Raw genomic sequence first — 21,543 nt, forward strand, 5'->3', positions numbered from 1 at the left:
CTGGTGCATTTCTGTGCAAGACCCAAAAAACAAACTTGGTCAGTAGGTCACAACAAAGTTTCCCCCTCCACAAAATACAAAGAAAATATTTGTATAGTCTTTTCTTACAAGTAATTTCCTAGATTATATTATTATGCTGTACTGTATATTGCTTTGCTCGTGTTCAGACCTTCTTATCAACAAAACACAATGCTGGTTGTGTGTGTGTGTGTGTGTGTGTGTGTGTGTGTGTGTGTGTGTGTGTGTGTGTGTGTGTGTGTGTGTGTGTGTGTGTGTGTGTGTGTGTGTGTGTGTGTGTGTGTGTGTGTGTGTGAGTGTGTGTGTGAATGTGTGTGTGTGTATGTGTGTGAGTGTGTGTATGTGTGCGTGTGTGTGTGTGTGTGTGTCTGTGTGTGTGTGTGTGTGTGTGTGTGTATGTGTGTGTGTGTGTGTGTGTGTGTGTGTGTGTGTGTGTGTGTGTGTGTGTGTGTGTGTGTGTTTGTGTGTGCATAAGTATGTATGTATATGGAATACATATTTGTATTTTTGTATATGTGTGTATATATGTAATAGTACTGGTGTTTCAAATACTAGGGCAATGTCACATATTAATACTTATACTGCTGTAGTGTTTTCATTTTCCTCATGGATCAATAATGTATACCTCTATCCATCTATCTGTCTGTCTGTCTGTCTGTCTGTCTGTCTGTCTGTCTGTCCGTCCGTCCGTCCGTCCGTCCGTCTGTCTGTCTGTGTACTAAAAGAAAATGCCGTCTCTCACAGTTTCATTGTTAAATTTTGATGATCCAACGATGTTGTTTTACGGCATGTATTTAATTGATTTTCCCATTATAACACAATATATAGAATATAATGCACTACATGTTTGCAATACCCTCCACACACTTTAAAAACAGTTAAACTATTGTAGCCATTAATAAAATGATTTTAAACATTTGTATGATTCAATCAGAAATGTCCTGACACCTTAAAAGCTTGGAGATACTTCAAGGATTCTTATAATTAAAAATACATAAGATATGCCAATTAGCCTCCAGCTAACTTTACATGCATATGTATGCTAACACAGGCTGTCATTCTTTGCTCAAGACATCTTGTGTGGTTGGTTAGTTCATGGAGTGATTTGTTGGCTTGAAATTCCAGTGATAGGCTGATGCGGTGGCAGTATCTCACCAGACTTGTCAGTGATTTTTATATTTCCCAGAGAGAGTCCTTGTCAGTTTTGTCAGCCTCCCTGTGGCTAAAGTATGCAGGGACAGCAGGGAGTGCTGTCAAAACTGTGCCTGCCTGAGAGCGCCTTTCCCGGGGTTGATGAGTCATAATAAGGGCCAACCAGGTGGTGAAAATGAGCGGGAAGGTAAGTGAGGAGACTCTCTCTCTCTCTCTCTCTCTCTCTCTCTCTCTCTCTCTCTCTCTCTCTCTCTCTCTCTCTCTCTCTCTCTCTCTCTCTCTCTCTCTCTCTCTCTCTCTCTGTCTCTCTCTCTCTCTCTCTCTCTCTCTCTCTCCCTCTCTCTCTCCCCCTTATTCTCTCTCCTCATGTGTGTGTTGAAGGGTAGGGAGAGGAGGAAAAAAGATGGAGAGAGAGAGAGAGAGAGAGAGAGAGAGTGTGTGTGTGTGTGTGTGTGTGTGTGTGTGTGAGTGTGTGTGTGTGTGTGTGTGTGTGTGTGTGTGTGTGTGTGTGTGTGTGTGTGTGTGTGTGTGGGTGTGTGTGTGTGAGTGTGTGTGTGTGTGTGTGTGAGAGAGAGAGAAAGAGAGAGAGAGAGAGAGAGAGAGAGAGAGAGTGTGTGTGTGTGTGTGTGTGTGTGTGTGTGTGTGTGTGTGTGTGTGTGTGTGTGTGTGTGTGTGTGTGTGTGTGTGTGTGTGTGTGTGTGTGTGTGAGAGAGAGAGAGAAGGAGAGAGAGAGAGAGAGAGAGAGAGAGAGAGAGAGAGAGAGAGACGGGCGGTTGAAATGAGGGGAGAAGGAACACTGAGCAGAGCATTCACTCCAGGTCTTGGTGACTGTTGAGTGTCTCACTGCGGAATGTGTTCTCTACTTTTGTAGTGAGCGTACGCTTTGACTCACTAAATCCCCAATCAGTTGACTTTGCCTCACAGAAAATCTGCTGTCTGGATGGAGAAACGCTGCTGCAAAATGAGGGCTGTCTATTTGAACTTTGCCATCACCTGTCTGTGTCTCCTCCCTACAGCGGTGAGTAAGATCAAAAAGCAACTCTGCTCTGATGATTTGTTGCTCATAATTAACACAAGATGCTTTTGTTGTGGCGCTGGGGAATGCCATCATTCTGCCTATGTGCTCTATCATGTGTAACATATAGATCAAACTCTGTCATGCTCTACCACACTGTAAAACCTTTCATCATAAATTTACAGTATGTTACTGGCACCAGCTTACCTGCAAAGTTCTGCATTTTTACAGTCTTATAAAGGATTATTGAATTATGATGGTATTACAAGTAGTTCATAACTACTGTATGTCCCTCTAAAGTTACAACACAACCCTGTGTGGTAGAGACCGTTACTGTAAAACTGACTGACCACTTACAGTGGGGGTTTTTTTCCCCAGCTCTAGCCTGCAATAATCACTCATTAAATAATGGAGCATGTAGACTGCAGCAGTCAGGGATCAAACTACCAACCTGAAGTGAGCTCCAGTCACCCCTACTATACGTATAGTAATATAATGACAACAATGATCAAAAATGTTATTCTAATGTTAATCTAATCCAACGTTATTTTTTCACTTTCCCATGGTGCTCTTCTGTTTGCGTTTCAGTTCACTGTTCATCCTTGTGAGTCATGGCATTCTCTTAAAGTCTTTCAGTCTTGTATTATTTCTCCTATATAGCATTCCAGCAGGACACCATATGACAGAACGCTGTCCAGGTTTCACTCTAAGTGTACAGCTGAGTTTTACAGTGCAAAGTTTACTATATGGAGCGTTGCAGCATAATCAATCAGAGCTCTGTTTATAATTGCCATAGTTTCAGGGTTTTTACTGCTGCCATTTGTTTGACAGTCAGCAGGACTAAGCAATAACTACTGAATGGGTTCCAAAATACATGGTAGATTGATGGTGTACTGGACAGTAAGGAACCCATTAAAATATGGTGTGAATCCAGCAGTTTGTTTTGTTTTTCATTTTCTTCAACATTTGCATGATTGAGTGCTTTTTCAAATTTTGCAAAATTAAAAAACAAACAACAAAAAAAAATTGTACATGATCTGTCAGCTACACCAAACAGGTTAAAGTTTGCTGGATGTTTTCGTTGTTCAGTTTTATGGACGATTCAACAGAACGCGACGAGGCGGGATGAAGAGGAAATGTCATATAAAGATTTTTTACAGGAATTTGGGTCCAGTTATTTAACTTCTGCTCAGATGTGACTGCAGCAAGAACTTCTTTGACATTTGAAAAACCTCACTGTCTGATGATTTGAGCTCTGACACGAACCATCGTAGTTTGATAATGTTTTGAAGGTTTGAGACAGGCTGTTTGTATTCAAGGAAGCAAATTCACAGTTGGTCTTAAGTTCTGATATGATTTGGTATTCTACATCCAGACTCAGAAATGAAAATCTGTATCATTATGTGAGACCGCCTTGGGGCAAAGGTGACTTCAGTGCTAAAGTTCAGCATGAATGGACATGTACCCTCCCCAGAAACATAAAATGGTCTTTAATTCTCTTTTAGGCACAATAGTGATTTTATCTGTTCTCTAGTCTTCAGTTTAAATTCCTCACGTTGGTGCATAACTGGAAAAATTGTAACTATATTTGAAGACGTCACTTCAAAACCTTAAGGCAACTTGAAGTTGTTTGTCATGACTTGAACTAAATAATAGAGCAGTTGTTCTGAAATGTTTTTCTAATCCATTGCAATTTTTTTCTTTGGAAAACTAACAATTTGAGGCTGTTAATAGCCGATGGAAAGCCCTTAAAATGCAATTACCCTCTGTTGTTAAAATGTAATTACTGCTTCAGGTTTTCTGGGTTTATTTTTTACCTCTGCAGGTGCTCTTGCACAGGTGTTTGGCTTGCATCTCCTCCACCACTGTTGCTCAGTTGCAGTGTCTGTGCTGTCATCTTGACACAGAGCCAATGACAAGACTGTCACACAGTAGGCTCCAATTAGGGTAGGTGAGAACAGCACATAGCTGGAGATTTTTATAACAATAGGCACAGCTGGAGCTCACTTGGTTCCTGGAGAAGGTAGACATTGGCAAACAGGGCCAGGGTGGTTCAGGGATGATGTGAATCCCACTTGTTGATGGGAAATAATGACATCCTGGGAGCTGTTTATTCAGAAATTAGGGCGAGAACAACTTTAAACCTCCATGTGCCTTTTGCAAATCATGATGAAAATAGAATTCAAGTCCTAACGGGTGCACAGTGGAGGTTTTTTTTCTTGAGTAATTTCTCTGTTTTCTTGAGGCATGAATAAACAATGACCTGTTCCTTACACCACATTAACACTACTTGAAAAGTGACAGCCTTTATGCTTTGATTCTCCAGGATTACTTATTTTTCAACTCAGTAATTTTTGTTATCATTGATATTTATAACATCTCCGCAATTATTACTTTCAAACACATCCCAGGGCTGCATGTCAGATGTGCAGAATTTCTCAGTAAAGTCAGTCATATAAACAAGCTGATAAGCAACTGGATTCCAAGCAACTTAATCCTCATTTCAGCAGGTGGCTGCCTCACTTATAATAAGCTGCTTCAGCAGTCTTCATATGCACTTAATTTTCAGTCTCACTTTATTTACAGATACATATATTACACACACGCACACACACACACACACACACACACACACACACACACACACACACACACACACACACACACACACACACACACGTGTTATGATAAGTTGTGATTTCCACCATTGGACTGCGCTTTATCAGTTCTTTGTTTTTGTTAAGGCAAAGCTCTGAGGGATATAACAAAAGCATTTTGATTTGTTTGTGATTCTGGTATTTGAATTTAGTGAATAATAATTCCCATCTGATATCAGTGCTTTAACAAATATGCATTGAAAAAATATTTCAAATTATACACTAATGGCCTTTTCTTGTAAATTCATTTCTTGGTATTGGTTGAATGTTCAGATTTGTGTGTTCATGAGAGACATTTCCAATAACCTTAAATGCTGCAACGAAAGCCTATTTTTGTTACTGAAGTCTGCTAAACTCTGCAGTCATTATGTTATCATTTTAGGGTATGAGCATATTTATAATATGAGACACAACTGATTAAAGTGCACATCAGAAAATATGACGTGTACTAACTGAAATGGGGGGAATGTCCAGAGCAGGAGAAATGCAATTAAGATAAGTGAGCGAGCAAAACATTGCAATGAAACACTACTGAGATAGTGTTTCCATGCAAGGGCATAATGTTGTGTATGCAGCAGGTAGTCCTGTTAAATTTTTTTATTTAAGGAGCTGACAATGAGACAGAGGGAATTTTCAAATGCGTTTCTGGTATCATTTTGTAGCTTTTCAAACCACTATAAATGTGTACTATTTTATTCCTGTATTTTACAGTGGTCTTTGTTTTGTCACGTTCCTCTCACCTACAAGCATATTGATTGATAAGCCCATGGATTTAGTCTGTGTGAAGGTTGCACTGAAATGAGAACTGAATGTTTTAACAAGGGAGCGAATGAGAGAATCTAAATTAAAATGTGTTAATGGCAATCTAAATTTGATCCTGTGTGTGTACGTGTTTCTGCAGTCCTTGCCTGAAGGAGGTGACCTATTGATCACAGCCATTTCTGACTGAGGGTGGGCAACATCACAGCATGATTATTTTAATCGATTGTTTACTTCATTTTAATGTAACTACAGTGAAATCGTCCTCTGTTTGCGGTCATCCAGATGCAAAACCTTCTCTTTTGTCTCCTGTGTCTGTCGTCACCTTCAACAGTGCACCAAACATCCTGTAATGGTTGTATCGTATTCAGAGTTGGCAGCTGTTGTTTGTGACAGGAACAAATCATTTTTGTTTTGGAATGTTCTGGATAAAGGAGCACCTTCTAGACCATTATGGATACCCTGAGGGCAGCTATTTAATGAAAGGGGACGACTCATTCCTTCCATGAATGAGTTGTCCTCATTCAATCCATGATTTTTTAAGATTGCGTGCACCACAAACGAAGCTCCGGTCTCATCCAATTTGCTGGGTCACACCAGAGATCTGAGACAAAGTTATCTCCAGTCTTGAAAGCATAAAACTTAATTTACTGCATATATAGTCAGTGTGTTACAGAAGTAAACAATTAGTATTTAAATACACCGTTTTGTCAGCCACATAAATTTGCCCTATATATTCAGAAAAAAACGTTTTGTGTGTCACAAATCACAACTTTAAATGATCAGACATGCTTAATTTACATGTTGTTCTCACAGGTCCAAGAAACAGCTAAACCCGTGAACCTTCAGAGCCAGCAATGGAGAGAGGAGGGAGGAGGACGAGGAGGTGTTGCTGGAGCCACATTGAACGTCAAACATATCTCCAAAGACTTACAGATCATCTCCACCAAACACAAAACGCCTGCTTACGGCTCCCTTGGCCCATATGGATGGCCTCAAAACTTCTCACAAGCTCTGGACCAGTATCTGTACCGTCCTCCTCTCAAGTCCAAACCTCCCGTGAAAACAGCACCGAAGGCCAAGAAGATCCTGGGTTGGGGTGATTTTTACTTCAATGTGAAAACATTAAAGTTCAGCCTCCTTGTGACGGGAAAGATTGTGGACCACATCAATGGAACATTTAGCGTTTACTTCCGCCACAACTCGTCTCGTCTGGGTAACATATCGGTCAGCATTGTACCACCTTCCAAAGCTGTAGGGTGGGAGGTTTTGGATTCAATGGCTCAAAGTGTTCATGCTAAAAATGCCGTCATGGTTCCAGATTTGTCCCAGTTACAGAGTCCACCTCATTCCACCAGTCCCACACCTCCAGACCAACAGAGGCAGCAGCAGGATGTGATGATGGTGCCTGAACTCAACTGCCGCATCGATTACCAAAGAACCAACCGCTCCAAGAAGACCAAGCCTTGTATGTATGACCCAGAGCAGACCTGCTACTCAGAAAACACCCAGTCCCAGGCAGCCTGGATCTGCGCCAAACCTTTCAAGGTCATCTGCATCTTCATCGCTTTCACTGGAACCGACTACAGGCTGGTGCAGAAAGTCTGTCCTGATCACAACTTTCAGATGGAGCAGAACCAGCAGCACTTTGGATGAAGGATTCTGAAGTGAAACAGACATATTAAACATCACATTTTCAAAAAAATGCTTTCAAATAATTTGCTGCATTTAGGTTTAAGATTAACCAGTTTCATATGATATTAAAAACACATTATTGAACATGTCATTTGTTTCAGTAAATACGTTCATAGCAGCACCTGATCTAATTTAAGTTTGATAGCATTTGCTTTTTGAGTTCGTCTGAATCGCAAATCTGCCTAAAAATGCAGTGGCTTGATCCATGACATCACTTTTTTGTAGCGCTTTCAATCAGTCCATTAACTTTTATGTGCAAAGCGTTTACTCACAGGAGCAGACATTTCAATGTGCTTTCACAGACAGAAAAACCCAACAGGACCCTCCAGAGCAAACATAAGCAACAGCAGCAGGGAAAAACTCCCTCATTGAGGAAGAAACTCTGAGCAGGACCCTGACTGGAAGCATGAGAAGGGTCAATGTGGTACAATGAGCAAGAAATGCTGACACCTCATTTTGACTTTTGTTTTCCAAATATATAAAAATGACAGGTGTAAGTTAAAAATGTGAGCACTACTTGAAAAATGTAACTTTCATCAAGAACACAAAACAGATTTATAGATGAAATTATCTGCAGTTTTGAAACACAATCATAAAACTGACATAACACTGACAGAATGTGCTTTTCCTTACTCTAAAATGAATTTCTTGATGTACAGAGACAATTATTAAGATATTCCTTCATCAAAAAGCTTATAGAGACTGAGATGAAGGTGAGTCTTTTTCTGTTTGTTTCTACCTGGTTTCCCTGTAGCACTGATGCTACCTTAATTATTTGAACCTGGAATAGTTTTTTTTCCCAGTTTTCAGCTGTCACAGACATGTTGTCTCTGCATTATCACAATCCTGACAGGTAAGTATTTCTGTTTATTAACATATTCATTCATTTATGTATATGCTCAGCTCCACTTGTGTCTGCATTCGTGGATCTCACTCTCCATCTCCTAGCTAAATCTATTTTGTAGCATTCACCTCATCACCTATAGTTACCTCAATCCAGACGGAAATATCTCTTTTAAAGATGTGTGTTGTGTTATACATTCAAGTTACATGATTATCACGATGTGTCTGAGAACACATCTCAGAGAGTTAAAAGAAAAAAGAGTGAAGGCAATGGATCAGCCTGATTATAATGTCTAATATCATGTAACACCCCCTTTTGCTGCCAAAACAGCCCTGACCCATCAAGACATGGACTCCATGGACATTTAAAGGTTTGCTGGGGCAGCTGGCACCAAAAAATGAGCAGCAACACTGTATTCTGACGCCTTTCTATTAGAACCATTAAGGTCAAGCTCTAAAGCAATTTGAGCTACAGTAGCTCATCTATTAGATTGAACCACACGGGCCAGCCTTCTCTTCTCACCTGCATCAGTGACCCTGTCCCTCCCTTGACACTTCTGATCGATGCTGACTCCTGTAGACCGGGAACACCAGCAAAAGAACTGCAGATTATCTGAACCTTTCATCATAATCTGATCCTCAAATCCTGACGCAGATTCTCGCACATCGACACTCAGGGTAAAATGTTCTCTTTCTGCCTGGTATATGCCATCCATTAACAGGTGCCATGACAAAGAGATACCAGAGTTATATACGTACTCAACCTGTCGGTGGTCATTACGTCATGGATTATCATATCGTGTAGTTGAACTGTGCATAGTATGCTTTATGCAATTATGACACTACTTGAGAATTTAAAAATACAATGAGAACAAAATATAATATAGGATATTCTTCACCATGTATTTGAATAGTTACGTAACTACAATGCAGCTACATGCTGCTTGCCGCCAGTCAGGCCCTGATGAATCACTCACTGCCTGCATGTATGGGCAGCCCTCTTTCTACTTCATGTCCACTGAAAAAACACTTGTTTTTTCCCCCCTGCCTTTTATTAAAAGGATAGTTTAGAACATCAAAAGATCCATTATTCCAACTCCTTTGTATCCGAACCCCTTGTGGAAAGCGTTACAATTTTGTGTGATGAAAGTGTTTCTGCACAGACTCACTCTTACTGAGGTTTTCAAAAAAGGCACCAAAGTGACAATCTTGGACAATAATAACAAAAAGCACCCTGGAGAAACATTTTGAGTCAGAACAGAGAATTTATAACATAACAGAGAATTACATTAAGCCTTGTGCTGTTGTAATTCTTTTCTCGGGGATTTATTAACTGAGACAAATTAGAACATTGTATGAAAAAACAATGCTCCGCTGTTTTCATGAACAAACCTTTAATGTTTTTATCATTTTATTCACTGTGATAGAGAACAATACAAATATTTAAAAGTAGATGTTAACTTATTGACTGAAAAGCTGTGTTCATCCACCAGTACAAGCACCCCCACCTGCTAAGGACTTCAGAGAGACAGTTCACAGCTGAGTTGTGCAGGCGAGGCCTCAGCAGTGCCGATTGGTGGACGTGCAACAGAGCCCAGTCCTGGATGACCAGCAGATGTGATGCCTCATGCAGCACCAAGTGTCAGGGACTGGAGCTAATAACACCAGAGGTGAGGTTCACAGATCAGAAGGAGATTGACGCAGGCTGAGGAGTGGTGGTGGTTAGGGTTTCAAGGTATGGTTAATAACCTCAGTGACACTCATACTTACAAGATCTGGAAAAGGTATTAAAATTACTGAAAGCAATAAAACCAAAAATAGCTCCTTCCAAAATTCCACTTATGTCTTCGAACCCAGTGCATATACAGAACTACAGGATGTCAGATTAATGTAAAAAATATAATATAACAAGATTAATTGCCTGGAAAAAAATCGCACCAACTATAAATGTGACACATCTCACTCATTATTAAATGCACTCACTATGAAAGGTAAGAGTGCATCACTACTAATACATAATGAAGTCATGAAATTACTCTGAGTCTGTATGCTGCTCAAACCGTCCATTAGCCAGCAATCATAAACCATACGAACATACTTTAACTTTGAATCAGGTCATGTCATATCAAAGCTCAAAACTTTCTCAAAAAATCTTTTTACTTGCTTACTTGCACAGGTACTGGAGAAATTGTTTTTGAATTAATAAACTCTGGTTTTAACATGCACAGACTTTGTCAGCTTAAATTCCTCTGTCTCACCAGCCTCTTGTGGTCAGCGTGTTGGCAAATGAGGTTGTGCCCAAATATAATTCCATCTATCCATTTTCTGGTAGACGAGATGATCACAATCGTCTCATCTACAGCTGCTCATCTGTCTTGTGGGTCCAGGTCTGCTGGAGCCTCTCTCAGTTGGCTACAAGTGAAAGGTTGGGTTGTCCCTGGATAAGACGCTGGCTCTTTGCAGTCCCAAAAAAAAGATGAACAACAGTTGCGTGTTTTTGGAAGTGGGAGGAAGCTGGAGAACCCAGAAAGAACCCACACAGACACAGGGAGAACATACTGTGAGTACAGTACTACCCACTGCGACACTGTGCTGCTCTAAATATTATTCAATGAAAAGAAAAGCATGTTTATTCAGCCCAAAAGACTTCACAGTCACTATTCAAAATGTAAATGTGAAAATTGTGTCTGTGCAAAAATCAAAACATGCACAAATGCAGCTAAATAGTGACCTTTCAGTATACTTATAATTTGTTGGGTTTGATCCACCTAAAATCTTCTGTGAGGTCAGGTAAGATGCCATTTGTTGTTGTTTGCGCTTTTCTGTGGACTGAAATGATGTCAGGAAGCAAGAAAAGCAATGTAAACTGCTGAGGAGCCTCCTTTAGCAGGGCAACCAAAAGTCAGCAAAGCTTCTAGCGTGTTCTTTTGAGAGTCCACTGAGATGTCATTCGGTTTTTTCCATTGATTTCTTTTAAGTGGAGGCTGTTGGGAAAAGAAGGGCGCTTTCCTTCTTTTATTTTCCAGCAATTCTGCATCTACAGCATTATCAGTCATAATGACATCTGAAAGGTCTTCATCTTCTTGTGCACGTCAGTCACCACTGCAGGCTGAGTCCCACGGAGACTTTCAGTTTTTGTTTTTTTTGCTGCAACACACTGAAATGATCCCATTAGATTCATACACTGATTTCTGCCATTGAACACCACATCTTAAGTTGAGACTGGAGGGAAGGAGTGATCTCTGTGTGTGTGTGTGTGTGTGTGTGTGTGTGTGTGTGTGTGTGTATGTGTGTGTGTGTGTGTGTGTGTGTGTGTGTGTGTGTGTGTGTGTGTGTGTGTGTGTGTGTGTGTGTGTGTGTGTGTGTGTGTGTGTGTGTGGGTTTTTTTTACTGTATGTGTGTGAGTTCAGCTAGTGTTTTGAAATGTCATAGAGCAAGATTTGTGCCACACGGGGAACTGGTTTTAAGTCCCAGTGGAATGATTGAGGGATCCCTGAGCAGTGTCAGGTTTAGTATGATAACAAGACAGAGGGGGAGGCACAGGAGGACAGAGAGAGACAGAAAGAGGATGATCAGAAGCAAGAGTTGGAGAAAAATAAGAGACTGAGACAGCAAGAAAAATTTATTCCCATCCATTTCTGTCTATGCAACTCCATCGCTCCTCTGACTCTCAAATCTCTTTGGGAGGATTGACACCCCTGAACCCACGAGTAGTCAGTTTAACGGTTAGATTTTTCTACATTCATCTGTTAATTTGACAACAGCGATGCTAGTACTTCGTATTTTGAAATGTTACGGATAGTATTATTGGCAAAAGCTTACAATCAACGCCAACTCCATAAATGTAGCATAGCTGCTGTCGTTCCTGTCTGACAGGAGAGTGTCTGATTGTTTATATGATTGGTGTTTTCAAGTGAAAGGCTTAGAGCAATAATAAATTGCTTTGGGTGTCTTGAATAAGTTGATGCTGTGTAGCCGAATCTTTCTGGGAAAAGTGCAGAGGTGCTCCGGCTTTTCGAGGTGAATAAATGTTGGATGGAGTTCATGGTGACAGTGTTCTGAATATATAGGCATGATAACATTGCGCTGCATGGCATTCTGGGTCTTGACATCCTGCTTGTTGCTCTGTTGGAACTGCAGCACTTGAGGCTCAGAGCTCCTGTTTGAACAACAGAACCTCTGAGCGATACCAAGGACAAAGGTCGTGCCTTTGCAAATATACTGACAAAATTATCATACTTTAAAAGATTAAGCCAGAGTGCAAAATGCTGCTTGATTTTATAAGTAAAAAAGGGCAGGATGATGCAGCAATAGAACACAACACAAAATATAGAGCAATAGTAAGAATTAATGATACAGCTCACTAGACATTTCCAGAGATGGACAGAGTACTTGACCCCAGTACTTGAGTAAGAGTACAAATACTTCTGGTCAAAATTTACTCCGCCACAAGTAAGAGTAGCCCAGTCAATACATTACTTGAGTAAGAGTAAAAAAGTACTTGCTTTTAAATGTACTTAAGTATTCGAGAGTAAATGCTTTTAAATGTACTTAAAGTAAGAGTAAGAGTAAATTCCTATTTTCTTCGATGAGAATGGACCTGACTGAATTACTGTCATTTTACAATTTTATATACAGTATAGTACCTTGTATCTCTTGTTTCAGAGAAAACTCTTTGAAACCACCTGCACTGATGTGCTTGCCTGTAGAACCATTATGTTACACTGTACCAAGCCTTCCCCAACATCCGTAAAAATGGAAATAAAATTAATGGAATCATCAAAGAGGACAATTATGTCATTTTACAATTTTATTAAACAATTCCCCCCTTCCATACACACACAAGACCAAATGGAGCCATACAGGCCCAACCAACTCGTTTAACTGGGGACCAACTGGAACCCCTAAAGGACCCTGGTGGACTACTGGTGAGAACCACTGCAAACTAAATCTCTGCTTTCAGCAACTCAATGTTTACAGGAAGGACATATCCCAGCACCTCAATATTTGTCTCTCCCAGACTGTCTGCCCCCCCCCCCCAATCTGTGTGTCTCCCCCTGCCCCCCAGTCTGTGTGTCTCTGTAGCCCTGTGTCCGCCAGTCTCTGTCAGTCTGTAAAATTAAGTGACAAGAGGTCTCTGGGTGTGACTTTTGTCCGTTTTTCTTCGGCAAACACAATAAGCATTTGAAAATATACTTTTTCTTGTCGTTGTCCTTTTTCACTTCTACAAACTCGAACATATCATTAAGATGAGGCCATGGGTTTTCTTCCTCCGCCTCATAAAACTCCAGCTCATCACATTCAATGGAGGCTTGTTCAGCAGTCGCCATTGCCACCGCAGTCTTGTTTTGAGCTGATTGGGTAGGGGATGACGTATTTCCGCTTTTACGTAAATCACAGCTGAGAACGTGTACTGTGATAGGTTTCCTTCTTTGACGAACAATACGTGTGGAAAATTGCATTTTTTGGGGGAGGGGGCAAAAAAACAACATCAGGCAAACTAGTATGCATGACCCTTCTCAGAAATTAACTCGAGTAAGAGTAAAAATCTTTACCTTGGAAATGTATTCGAGTAAGAGTAATTAGTATGAAAGAATTCTAGTATTTGAGTAAAATAAAAATCCTCAGAATCTGTGCATAATTGCAGTACTTAAGTAAATTTACTCCGTTACTGTCCACCCCTGGACATTTCATATATGTTGCAATAAAATAATCAATTAAAAAAAATTATCGCTTAATATAAATTAATATGAATTAAAACATCATGGCACAAAACAGCACAGCATAATAAAGGGCAAACTGATACGAGAAAGTGCAGTACAATACAAAAAGTGTAGCATTAAATTATATCCTTAAATTATAGGGCAAATTTTATTATATAATATATAAAACATGACAATGATTTATGATATGATGCAATACAAAACATATAAACATGAAATGAAACAAAATAAATATATGGTAAAAAAAATGAATTCTACATTGCAAGGTTCATGATACAGTGTGGAACAACACAACATAATGCAAAACTATATGACTACTTATATCCATACAATTGAAAAGTTAAAATAATACACTATGCTGACCAAAGACAATATTATTTTACTTGGTTGAGATAACTATACAAGCCATTTTAATACTATATAGCACACAATTCATTCATTTCTGGAACACGAGCCAATTAGTAAGCGTCTCGTCTACAGCAAATACCAGATCTGGGTCACGGGTTTACACTGGAGTCTATCCTAGCTGCTACGGAATTACCGGTATGTAATGTGATTATATACAACACAGCACAATGCTTTGCTATGAAATGTAATAGCAATTGGGAAAATCATGGCACAGTACAATTCAAAAAGCTTTATATTAGAAAGCTGTACATCGTAATGTAGAATGGAATGAAAAAGATGTGTATTGTGGTTTCTGTAGTGATAAAATATAATGAAATATGGTGCAAACAGAAGACATTCCATGGTGCAATTAAAAAAACCCATGCACAATAGGATGCAATATGATTCAAAATAATAAATGTATAGTAAAACACTAAATTGTGCATTACAAATATGTTGTGATATATGGGATATTACAGAGTCCAATTAAAATCTGGAGTCTAATATGATCTCTTCACCTTTAAACTGGACTCTGGGTTCTTTATCATTTTTGTGTGCTAGTATGACATCGCTATGCAATGTATGATGCAATGTGAGGCTGGGATTTGGCAGGACTGCAGTATTTTAATTTATATATATAGAAAAACAGTGAATATATTTATCAGATAGCAGCAGACCAAGACACCCAATAGCAGATGGTAGCTTTATTCTCCTAAAACTGAATGGATACATATACTGGCCTATTGGAAGAGCAAAAAGGTAAAATTCCACTACATTTTATTCCACAACATTTTACCCTTGCCCACAGAGACAAATATTTAGAATAGAAGAAGCATCCATCTTCTTTGAATGCGTGATTGATGTGGTTAACTGATTTTATAATGATAAGGATACAATATTTTTTTGGAGTGGGGGGGTCATCACCCTCCTTGTGAGGTGTAGAAGCTAAACCAAGCTTTAATCTACCAAACTTAAGTGAATGTTGCGCTGATTCCCTTCCTGGTAATCAAAAGTCAGATCTGTCAGATTCTGTTTTATTTCCATTGTTTCTCCGTTAATTCTCAACCAATAGTCAACATCCAATAGAAAAACATTCAAAAAACTGTTAATACTTCCGAACAGAAACCTAACTTACATTGGTTTCCATTTATACCTGAGCACCAGTTATCCCCAGGAGACCCAATACATCCTACAGGGAGAAAACCCCGTCAATAATTTAAAAAATAAGAAATAACAGACAGTCTGTGACAGGGTTTTTGCACAGGTAGCCTACAGGCTACATTGATGGCTCTAACTTTCAACCTTCCCTAACTGTCGGCAGTCTCCATGTTTGCAATTGTCCTCATGTACATAAATATATTGTGCGTTCCTTTCCTGCTCAGATGTTTGTGGAGATGTGGGTAAAAGAAGGATGAAACCCTCCCCTTATTTTTTGACAAATCGCACCCTGGTAATAATTTAGTATGACATTTGAGCTACTGTAGCTGTTATAGGAAAATTAAAAGCTAGTTGCTTTTGACGAGTGTGTGACTTTCCCTCCATCCCTTTCGACTTAGCTGAAAACTGTCCTGATAGAATATGGCATGGCACAGAAGACGACTCGTCTCTTCAGACCCAGACTCATTACAGCAAGAGCCGACACCTATGCTCACCTCATTGGCTTGTCCGACATGAAGTTTTTATGTCAGACGTTATGTGCAAAATGTTGTGTTCTAAAGTAGCAAGAAGTAAAAAAAAGTGTTTAAAAGAGAAATAAAAGAGGCCTATTTTCTTTTTGTGTGCGTTTCAGTTGTGCGTGGACTATATTTATGACTCATTATTTTGTCAATTTACAAGATTAAACAAATTAAGAGGAAAGGTGGAACATATTTGATTTCCTCCATTTGCTCCTCAGAGCCAGGCAGCACTTTTAACTATTAGACCCCTGACCTATTTTGGCCGTTTTTTGGTATCTTTGATATTTGTCTCTACTGTATATGCCACATTAAAAATAATTTAACATACCCATGCTTGGTATGTTTATCTTCAGCACAACTTCAGCTATATGAAGAGATAGTTATTTCCCTGTAACTTACTATATTGACATATTGGGGCAAAATAGACAATCAAATACGAAACTGGAAAATTGTATTCTATTGCACAGAAAAACCAAAAACTTGCTCATCAAATTGACTTTGAACCCCAAAAAGGTTGCCATAGGCTTCTAACATAACTTTATACAGTTTGTGTCAATTATGCCACTCTTCAAAGTAGTTTGATGGGCCAAAATAGACACACAGTCAAATTCAAAAATGGAACCAATTGTATTTTATTACACATAAAAACCAAAAACATTCTCATCAATTTGATTTTGAAATCCAAAAAGTTTGCCATAGGCTTCTAACATAACTACACAGTTTGTGTCACTTATGCCACTCTTTAAAGGAGTTCTTCAAAATAAGACACAGTACTGTGTCACAAGCCTCGCAAGACATGTTTGCATCACGTGTCAAAAGGCACGAATCGCGAGACATGTTCAAATCACGTGAATACATGCATCGCCGCTTGTATGATGGCGACTACATGGACAGAAGTACGGCGCCTGCCATCTGATTATACCAATAACAGAAGCCATTTGAACCACTTGTCTTAAATCAAATGTAAACAATCATATCTCTGGTTTTCAGGGGTCAACCGGCTCCAAATAAAAACTGGAAGACAGTTTCACATTAATACTGTCATGTAAACATGCGCACAGCAATCCACGTCACAGACTTTATTTGTTACAAATGGTTTAAAAACATCGTGATCTGAACACGGCGGCGCGTTCATAGTGTAATAAGGGTTAACAGAATGAATGCAATCCTTGGATAAGAAAAGTCAGGAGATGACCTTTGACCTTCAGGTCTAATTGAACTTTGCCATATTTCCATGGGAGCCTCCCAGCAGCACATTAACCATATCAATTTTAGTAATAAATATTCATAAAAAGTTCTTAAAAAATAGGGAACTTTCTTTTTAGAAGCATGATGCTATTCTGAACACAAACACACCTTTAGTATAGCTTATTATGGAGCCCTGCTTGTCACCTGGAGTGTCTTGATGAGGTCTTTCTCTGTATAATTTCTGTCTGTGCAGGCTTCCTCACCAATGTTCAAACAGTACATCACTCAAGCGTTGCTGATTGCCCAGACCTTAGCTAATGATCTGCTGAAGAAATGTTACACCCTGATGTCAGGCACTGAAAGAAACAATGCTCTTCATGTGTGCAGATACTCAAAAGACCTTTGTGTTTATTAGAATCTGTAACTTTGCATTTCTGCTCAACACAGTTGCATGTGGATTGCCTCTTTATTTGCTCCAAGCATATTTACATTTTGTTGTCATGACTTTGGAAAAGTTAACTCATGATTCATTTGACACTTGATAGCTGGTGTCTCCCTTTGAGATAAGGTGAGAAACACTGCTGGTCACGAGGGGCTCAGAGTAGAGCCGCTGCTCCTTCACGTGGAAAGGAGTCAGTGGAGGTGGTTTGGACATCTGGTGCGGATGCCTCCGGGACGCCTCCCTAGGGAGGTGTTTCTGGCAAGTCCAGCTGGGAGGAGACCTCGGGGCAGACCCAGGATCAGGTGGAGGGATTATATCTCAACACTGGCCTGGGAACGCCTTGGGATCCCCCAGTCAGAGCTGGTGGATGTGGCCGGGAAAGGGCAGTGTGGGGCTCCCTGTTGAAGCTGCTGCCCCCACTACCCAACTAGGGATAAGCGGTGGAAGATGGATGGATGGATGGATGGATGGATGGATGGTGCTTGAATAGAGGATGAAGTCAGTATTAAGAGGGATGACAAACGAGTCATGGTCCAGATGATGGTTTATTTTGTCCTCTGTCAGGGTGAACCACACAACCACTGGTCTTAGTGGACCTTTGACTTTCTAGGATGGAAGGGGCAGAGCTTGTTCCATTACACCAGCGCTTCTCAAATATTGCAATGTCAGGGAGGGTGCGTTGACGCTGGGGAAAATGCTTTTTTTGCCGTACTAGAATGAAGTGTAATTGCACATCCACCACAGTAATTAGCAGTGGTGTTCTCATTGTCAGGTGTGTGCAGGGATTATTAGCTCTAAGGTGTAGGGTTAGTCGATATGAAGGGCAGTAAATGAACCCTCAAGAGACAACATGAAAACATTTTAACAGGGATGAAAAGAAAGCCAGAGAGAGATGAAGATCATGAGACATAAGCAAGTCACCCGAAAACTAAGACGAGGACCTATGAAGAAGCACACAGACCGGTGTGTTTACTGTGTCTAATAATGCTGGCAGCGGACAGCATGAAGCCTAATAAATTAAGACGCTACTTAAAAACATTACACCCCAATCACGCTGATAAACCACTGGAGTTTTTCAGTGAAAATGTGCTGAATATTGCCATCAATCATCCCGCTTTGTGAATGCTACTTCAGTAAACCAGCAAGCTCTGTTTGCATTATATAGGGTGGAGCTGAAACCATAGCAGAGGAGCTGAAACATTGAGCAGGAGCTGAGAGTTCAGTATCACTGCCTAAACAAGTTCATTGTAACCATTAATCCTGACTTCCTCATTTTAATGAAAAAAAAGAGAAAAGAAAAATCCACAAATTGTTCTATTCATTGTTGGTTTGTAGGTTAAGGTGTTTTATATATTTTTCTCCCCAGTTAATTTTACCGAGCTGAATTTGTTATTATTTAATGATTTTATTTAATTTATTTTTCAGTATCAAATGGGGCAATAAGTTGGTCAAAAATGTTTAAAGTTTAACTAAAGTCTTTTTTTAAATTTCAGGCAAATTAATGCACTCAAAATCTTTTTATAAAATTAGTCATTGTCATAAATTGAACTATATTCCTTTTTTTCTCCTTTGTTTTCTTTAATGTTAATAAGGATACAATGTTATGCAGAGGTGTACTTATAGTAATTTTATAGAAAAATTATATTTATACTGTAGCTGCAGCAGAGAGTGGGGAGATGTGAATTGTTTTCTTCTTGCTAGGGATGGCGTAACAGAAAATAATTGAGAAGCATTGCATTACACCAAGATTACTATGCCCAGAAACAAGAATGCTCTAACTCCAGGAGAACTCAGTGTTGGTCCTCAAATTACTTCATGAAAAATTTCCAGGATTTTCCAGGATTGTCAAATCTGTTAACTCCATGTGCGCTCCGTCTACATCTCTCGCCATAGCGATCATTATGTTCTTCATTCTTCTACAACTTCATCAACAGCTGTTCCTCTTTTTTTGATTCCTGCCTTCTTTTTATGTGTCTTTCTTTGACAGGAACTTTGACATCCCCATGGTTCAAAGCGGCAGACTTTTTTTTTGAAAAGGTTGACGAGTATTTTATTGATGAAGGGATTCAGATCACAATGAATGTGAGTGAGGAAGATATCTTTCTGGTTTCAGTAGACTTCAGTTCATCTAGAATTTCAGGTTCTATAGTGATACAACCTGATGACATACTGTTTGTTACGGGATTTCTTACTAAAGAGAATGATGGGTTATAATTTTGATATAAATTGGGGGAAAAAAAGCTGAGCCATTACTCTAAAATATTTAGAATTGTGTGAGATTTCGGTGGAGTGCTGCCTGTATAAACGAACCCGTAGTTGTCCCTTACTTAGGTGACAAAGAAGATTTAATGCAACAATCGTGTATTAAATCATCTCTTCATACCGTCATGTACCTTACCTCATACCTTCATACCTCCACCTGATGTAGGATGGACATAATATTAGAAAAACCTGCCAAAGCAATGCAGTACAATCTCAGAGCACAACAAACTACAGTCTCAACATTGTCAGAGCAGATTTGTAATGCATCTTCGACAAAACTGGACATGTTGGAGGATTTATTCCAGAAATGTTATTTTGTAAGGTTGCAGGACTTCTAGCTGTGATAGCAGCTGAGTGTAATCTTCAGTATTTAAGAAATAAATGAAATGACAGAAGAAAAGGTGGGATAGTAGTATTCTACCATCATAAATAAATATTGGTATACGTAGTTATTAATATATTTATACAGAAGGGACCGGGTCATTTTACATTATTTATGCAACTTTAGCTGTTCATTGTGAAGCACGGACTGTCTAACCTTTTAAGTTATCAAGAAATATTTTTCTCAGGCGAAAGTTCAGTAACCCAGTGAGTCTCTTTTTTAAGAAAGTTAAGTAAAATGTCCAGTTTGCTTCTCAACCACGATGTTTTCATTCACTATGTATCAGGTTGAAACGACAGACCTTGTTGTTGTCTGTCCTCTGTCCTCTTACAGAACATCTGACCAGCTTCATGTTCCTGCTGCTGAACAACCCAGAATGCCGTTCTGCATCACAGAGCTCTGCCAATGGGTGGAGCTATTTACCAGACCCTTCGGCAGACTGGGATTCATGGGTGGCTGGTGACAGCACCCACACAGGGCTCTGATATCTGTTGTTCCTTGGAGTCGTGTCACGAAACAGATCTGTAATGAAGCAGGAGTGATTTCTTAGATGTTGCCATGGAAATGTTGTTTCAAACTGCTGTTAGTTGTTTTCTGTGCTTCTCTGCACCTTCATCTCTTTCTGAAGGACATAAGCACAGACTGGCATACAGACAGAACATCAATGATAATTTTGTAAAAAAAACAGATGTAATCGGTAATTATAGATTATAACTGTTGACAGATGCTGTAAGTAAAAAATACAGTCAAATGTCAACATGTCATTCTATTTCTTCATTATTTTCAAAGGCTTGATTGATTCCTGGTGAGAAATCTGTTCTTTGCGTTTGGCCGATCCCAGAGGGGCGGTAGACAGCCCTCAGGACGCCTGGGGAGTACTTTGGGTTTAAGTATCACACACTGGACGACTGGGGCTCAAACCACTGACCTCCTGACAAGTGAATGACGCTTTTTACACAGTCACCCTATAATTATATACTGTAATTATTTTTTATTATCATTTATGAAAGATGAGGACTTGTGATGTTGTTGTATTTTCAAAACTACAGTAAAGATGTTCATTTTTCAGAAACAAAAGAGCAGGATCAATTTTATTAGTGAGCCGTTTACTTCCACCGTAGTGGACAATGAGGTTGATCATGATGATGCTTTTAAATAAGACTGCTAACAGTGGTCTTAAAATGTCTCATGGTAATGTAAATGTCTTGCCTTTAGTATATCAAAAGTTGTTGACATCTTTGTTTTCACTTTTCAGACTATTTGCTTCCCTAAAACACAACAGGGTTTGGCTGTTTGAGGCATTTTGTTTTTTGTCATTAATTTCTTTTTAGAGATTTCATGAAT

The 21,543-nt window shown here is 39.4% G+C and overlaps 1 protein-coding gene across 4 annotated transcripts in view; it reads left to right on the top strand.

Moving 5' to 3' along the window:
• Nucleotides 1-1,996: 1,996 nt before the first annotated feature.
• The window catches only part of LOC137609873 (neurexophilin-2-like), a 20,066-nt gene continuing 519 nt past the window's right edge, over nucleotides 1,997-21,543 (top strand). Inside the window, exons 1-5 of one of the 4 annotated variants that reach the window (XM_068337218.1) lie at nucleotides 1,997-2,188; nucleotides 6,418-8,149; nucleotides 9,633-9,809; nucleotides 10,527-10,699; nucleotides 20,533-21,543. The exon at nucleotides 20,533-21,543 is cut by the window's right edge and continues 519 nt beyond it. In XM_068337218.1, the coding sequence (XP_068193319.1) occupies nucleotides 2,111-2,188; nucleotides 6,418-7,257 (918 nt within the window). In that variant the 5' untranslated portion in view covers nucleotides 1,997-2,110 and the 3' untranslated portion in view covers nucleotides 7,258-8,149; nucleotides 9,633-9,809; nucleotides 10,527-10,699; nucleotides 20,533-21,543. Of the gene's footprint in view, nucleotides 2,189-6,417; nucleotides 8,150-9,632; nucleotides 9,810-10,526; nucleotides 10,700-15,805; nucleotides 15,940-19,542; nucleotides 19,630-20,532 lie in introns of those variants that run through there. The other 3 variants (XM_068337226.1, XM_068337234.1, XM_068337242.1) reach the window with 3 other exon arrangements.

The sequence above is a fragment of the Antennarius striatus genome, chromosome 2 (assembly GCF_040054535.1).
Source record: "Antennarius striatus isolate MH-2024 chromosome 2, ASM4005453v1, whole genome shotgun sequence".
NCBI classification, from domain to species: domain Eukaryota; kingdom Metazoa; phylum Chordata; class Actinopteri; order Lophiiformes; family Antennariidae; genus Antennarius; species Antennarius striatus.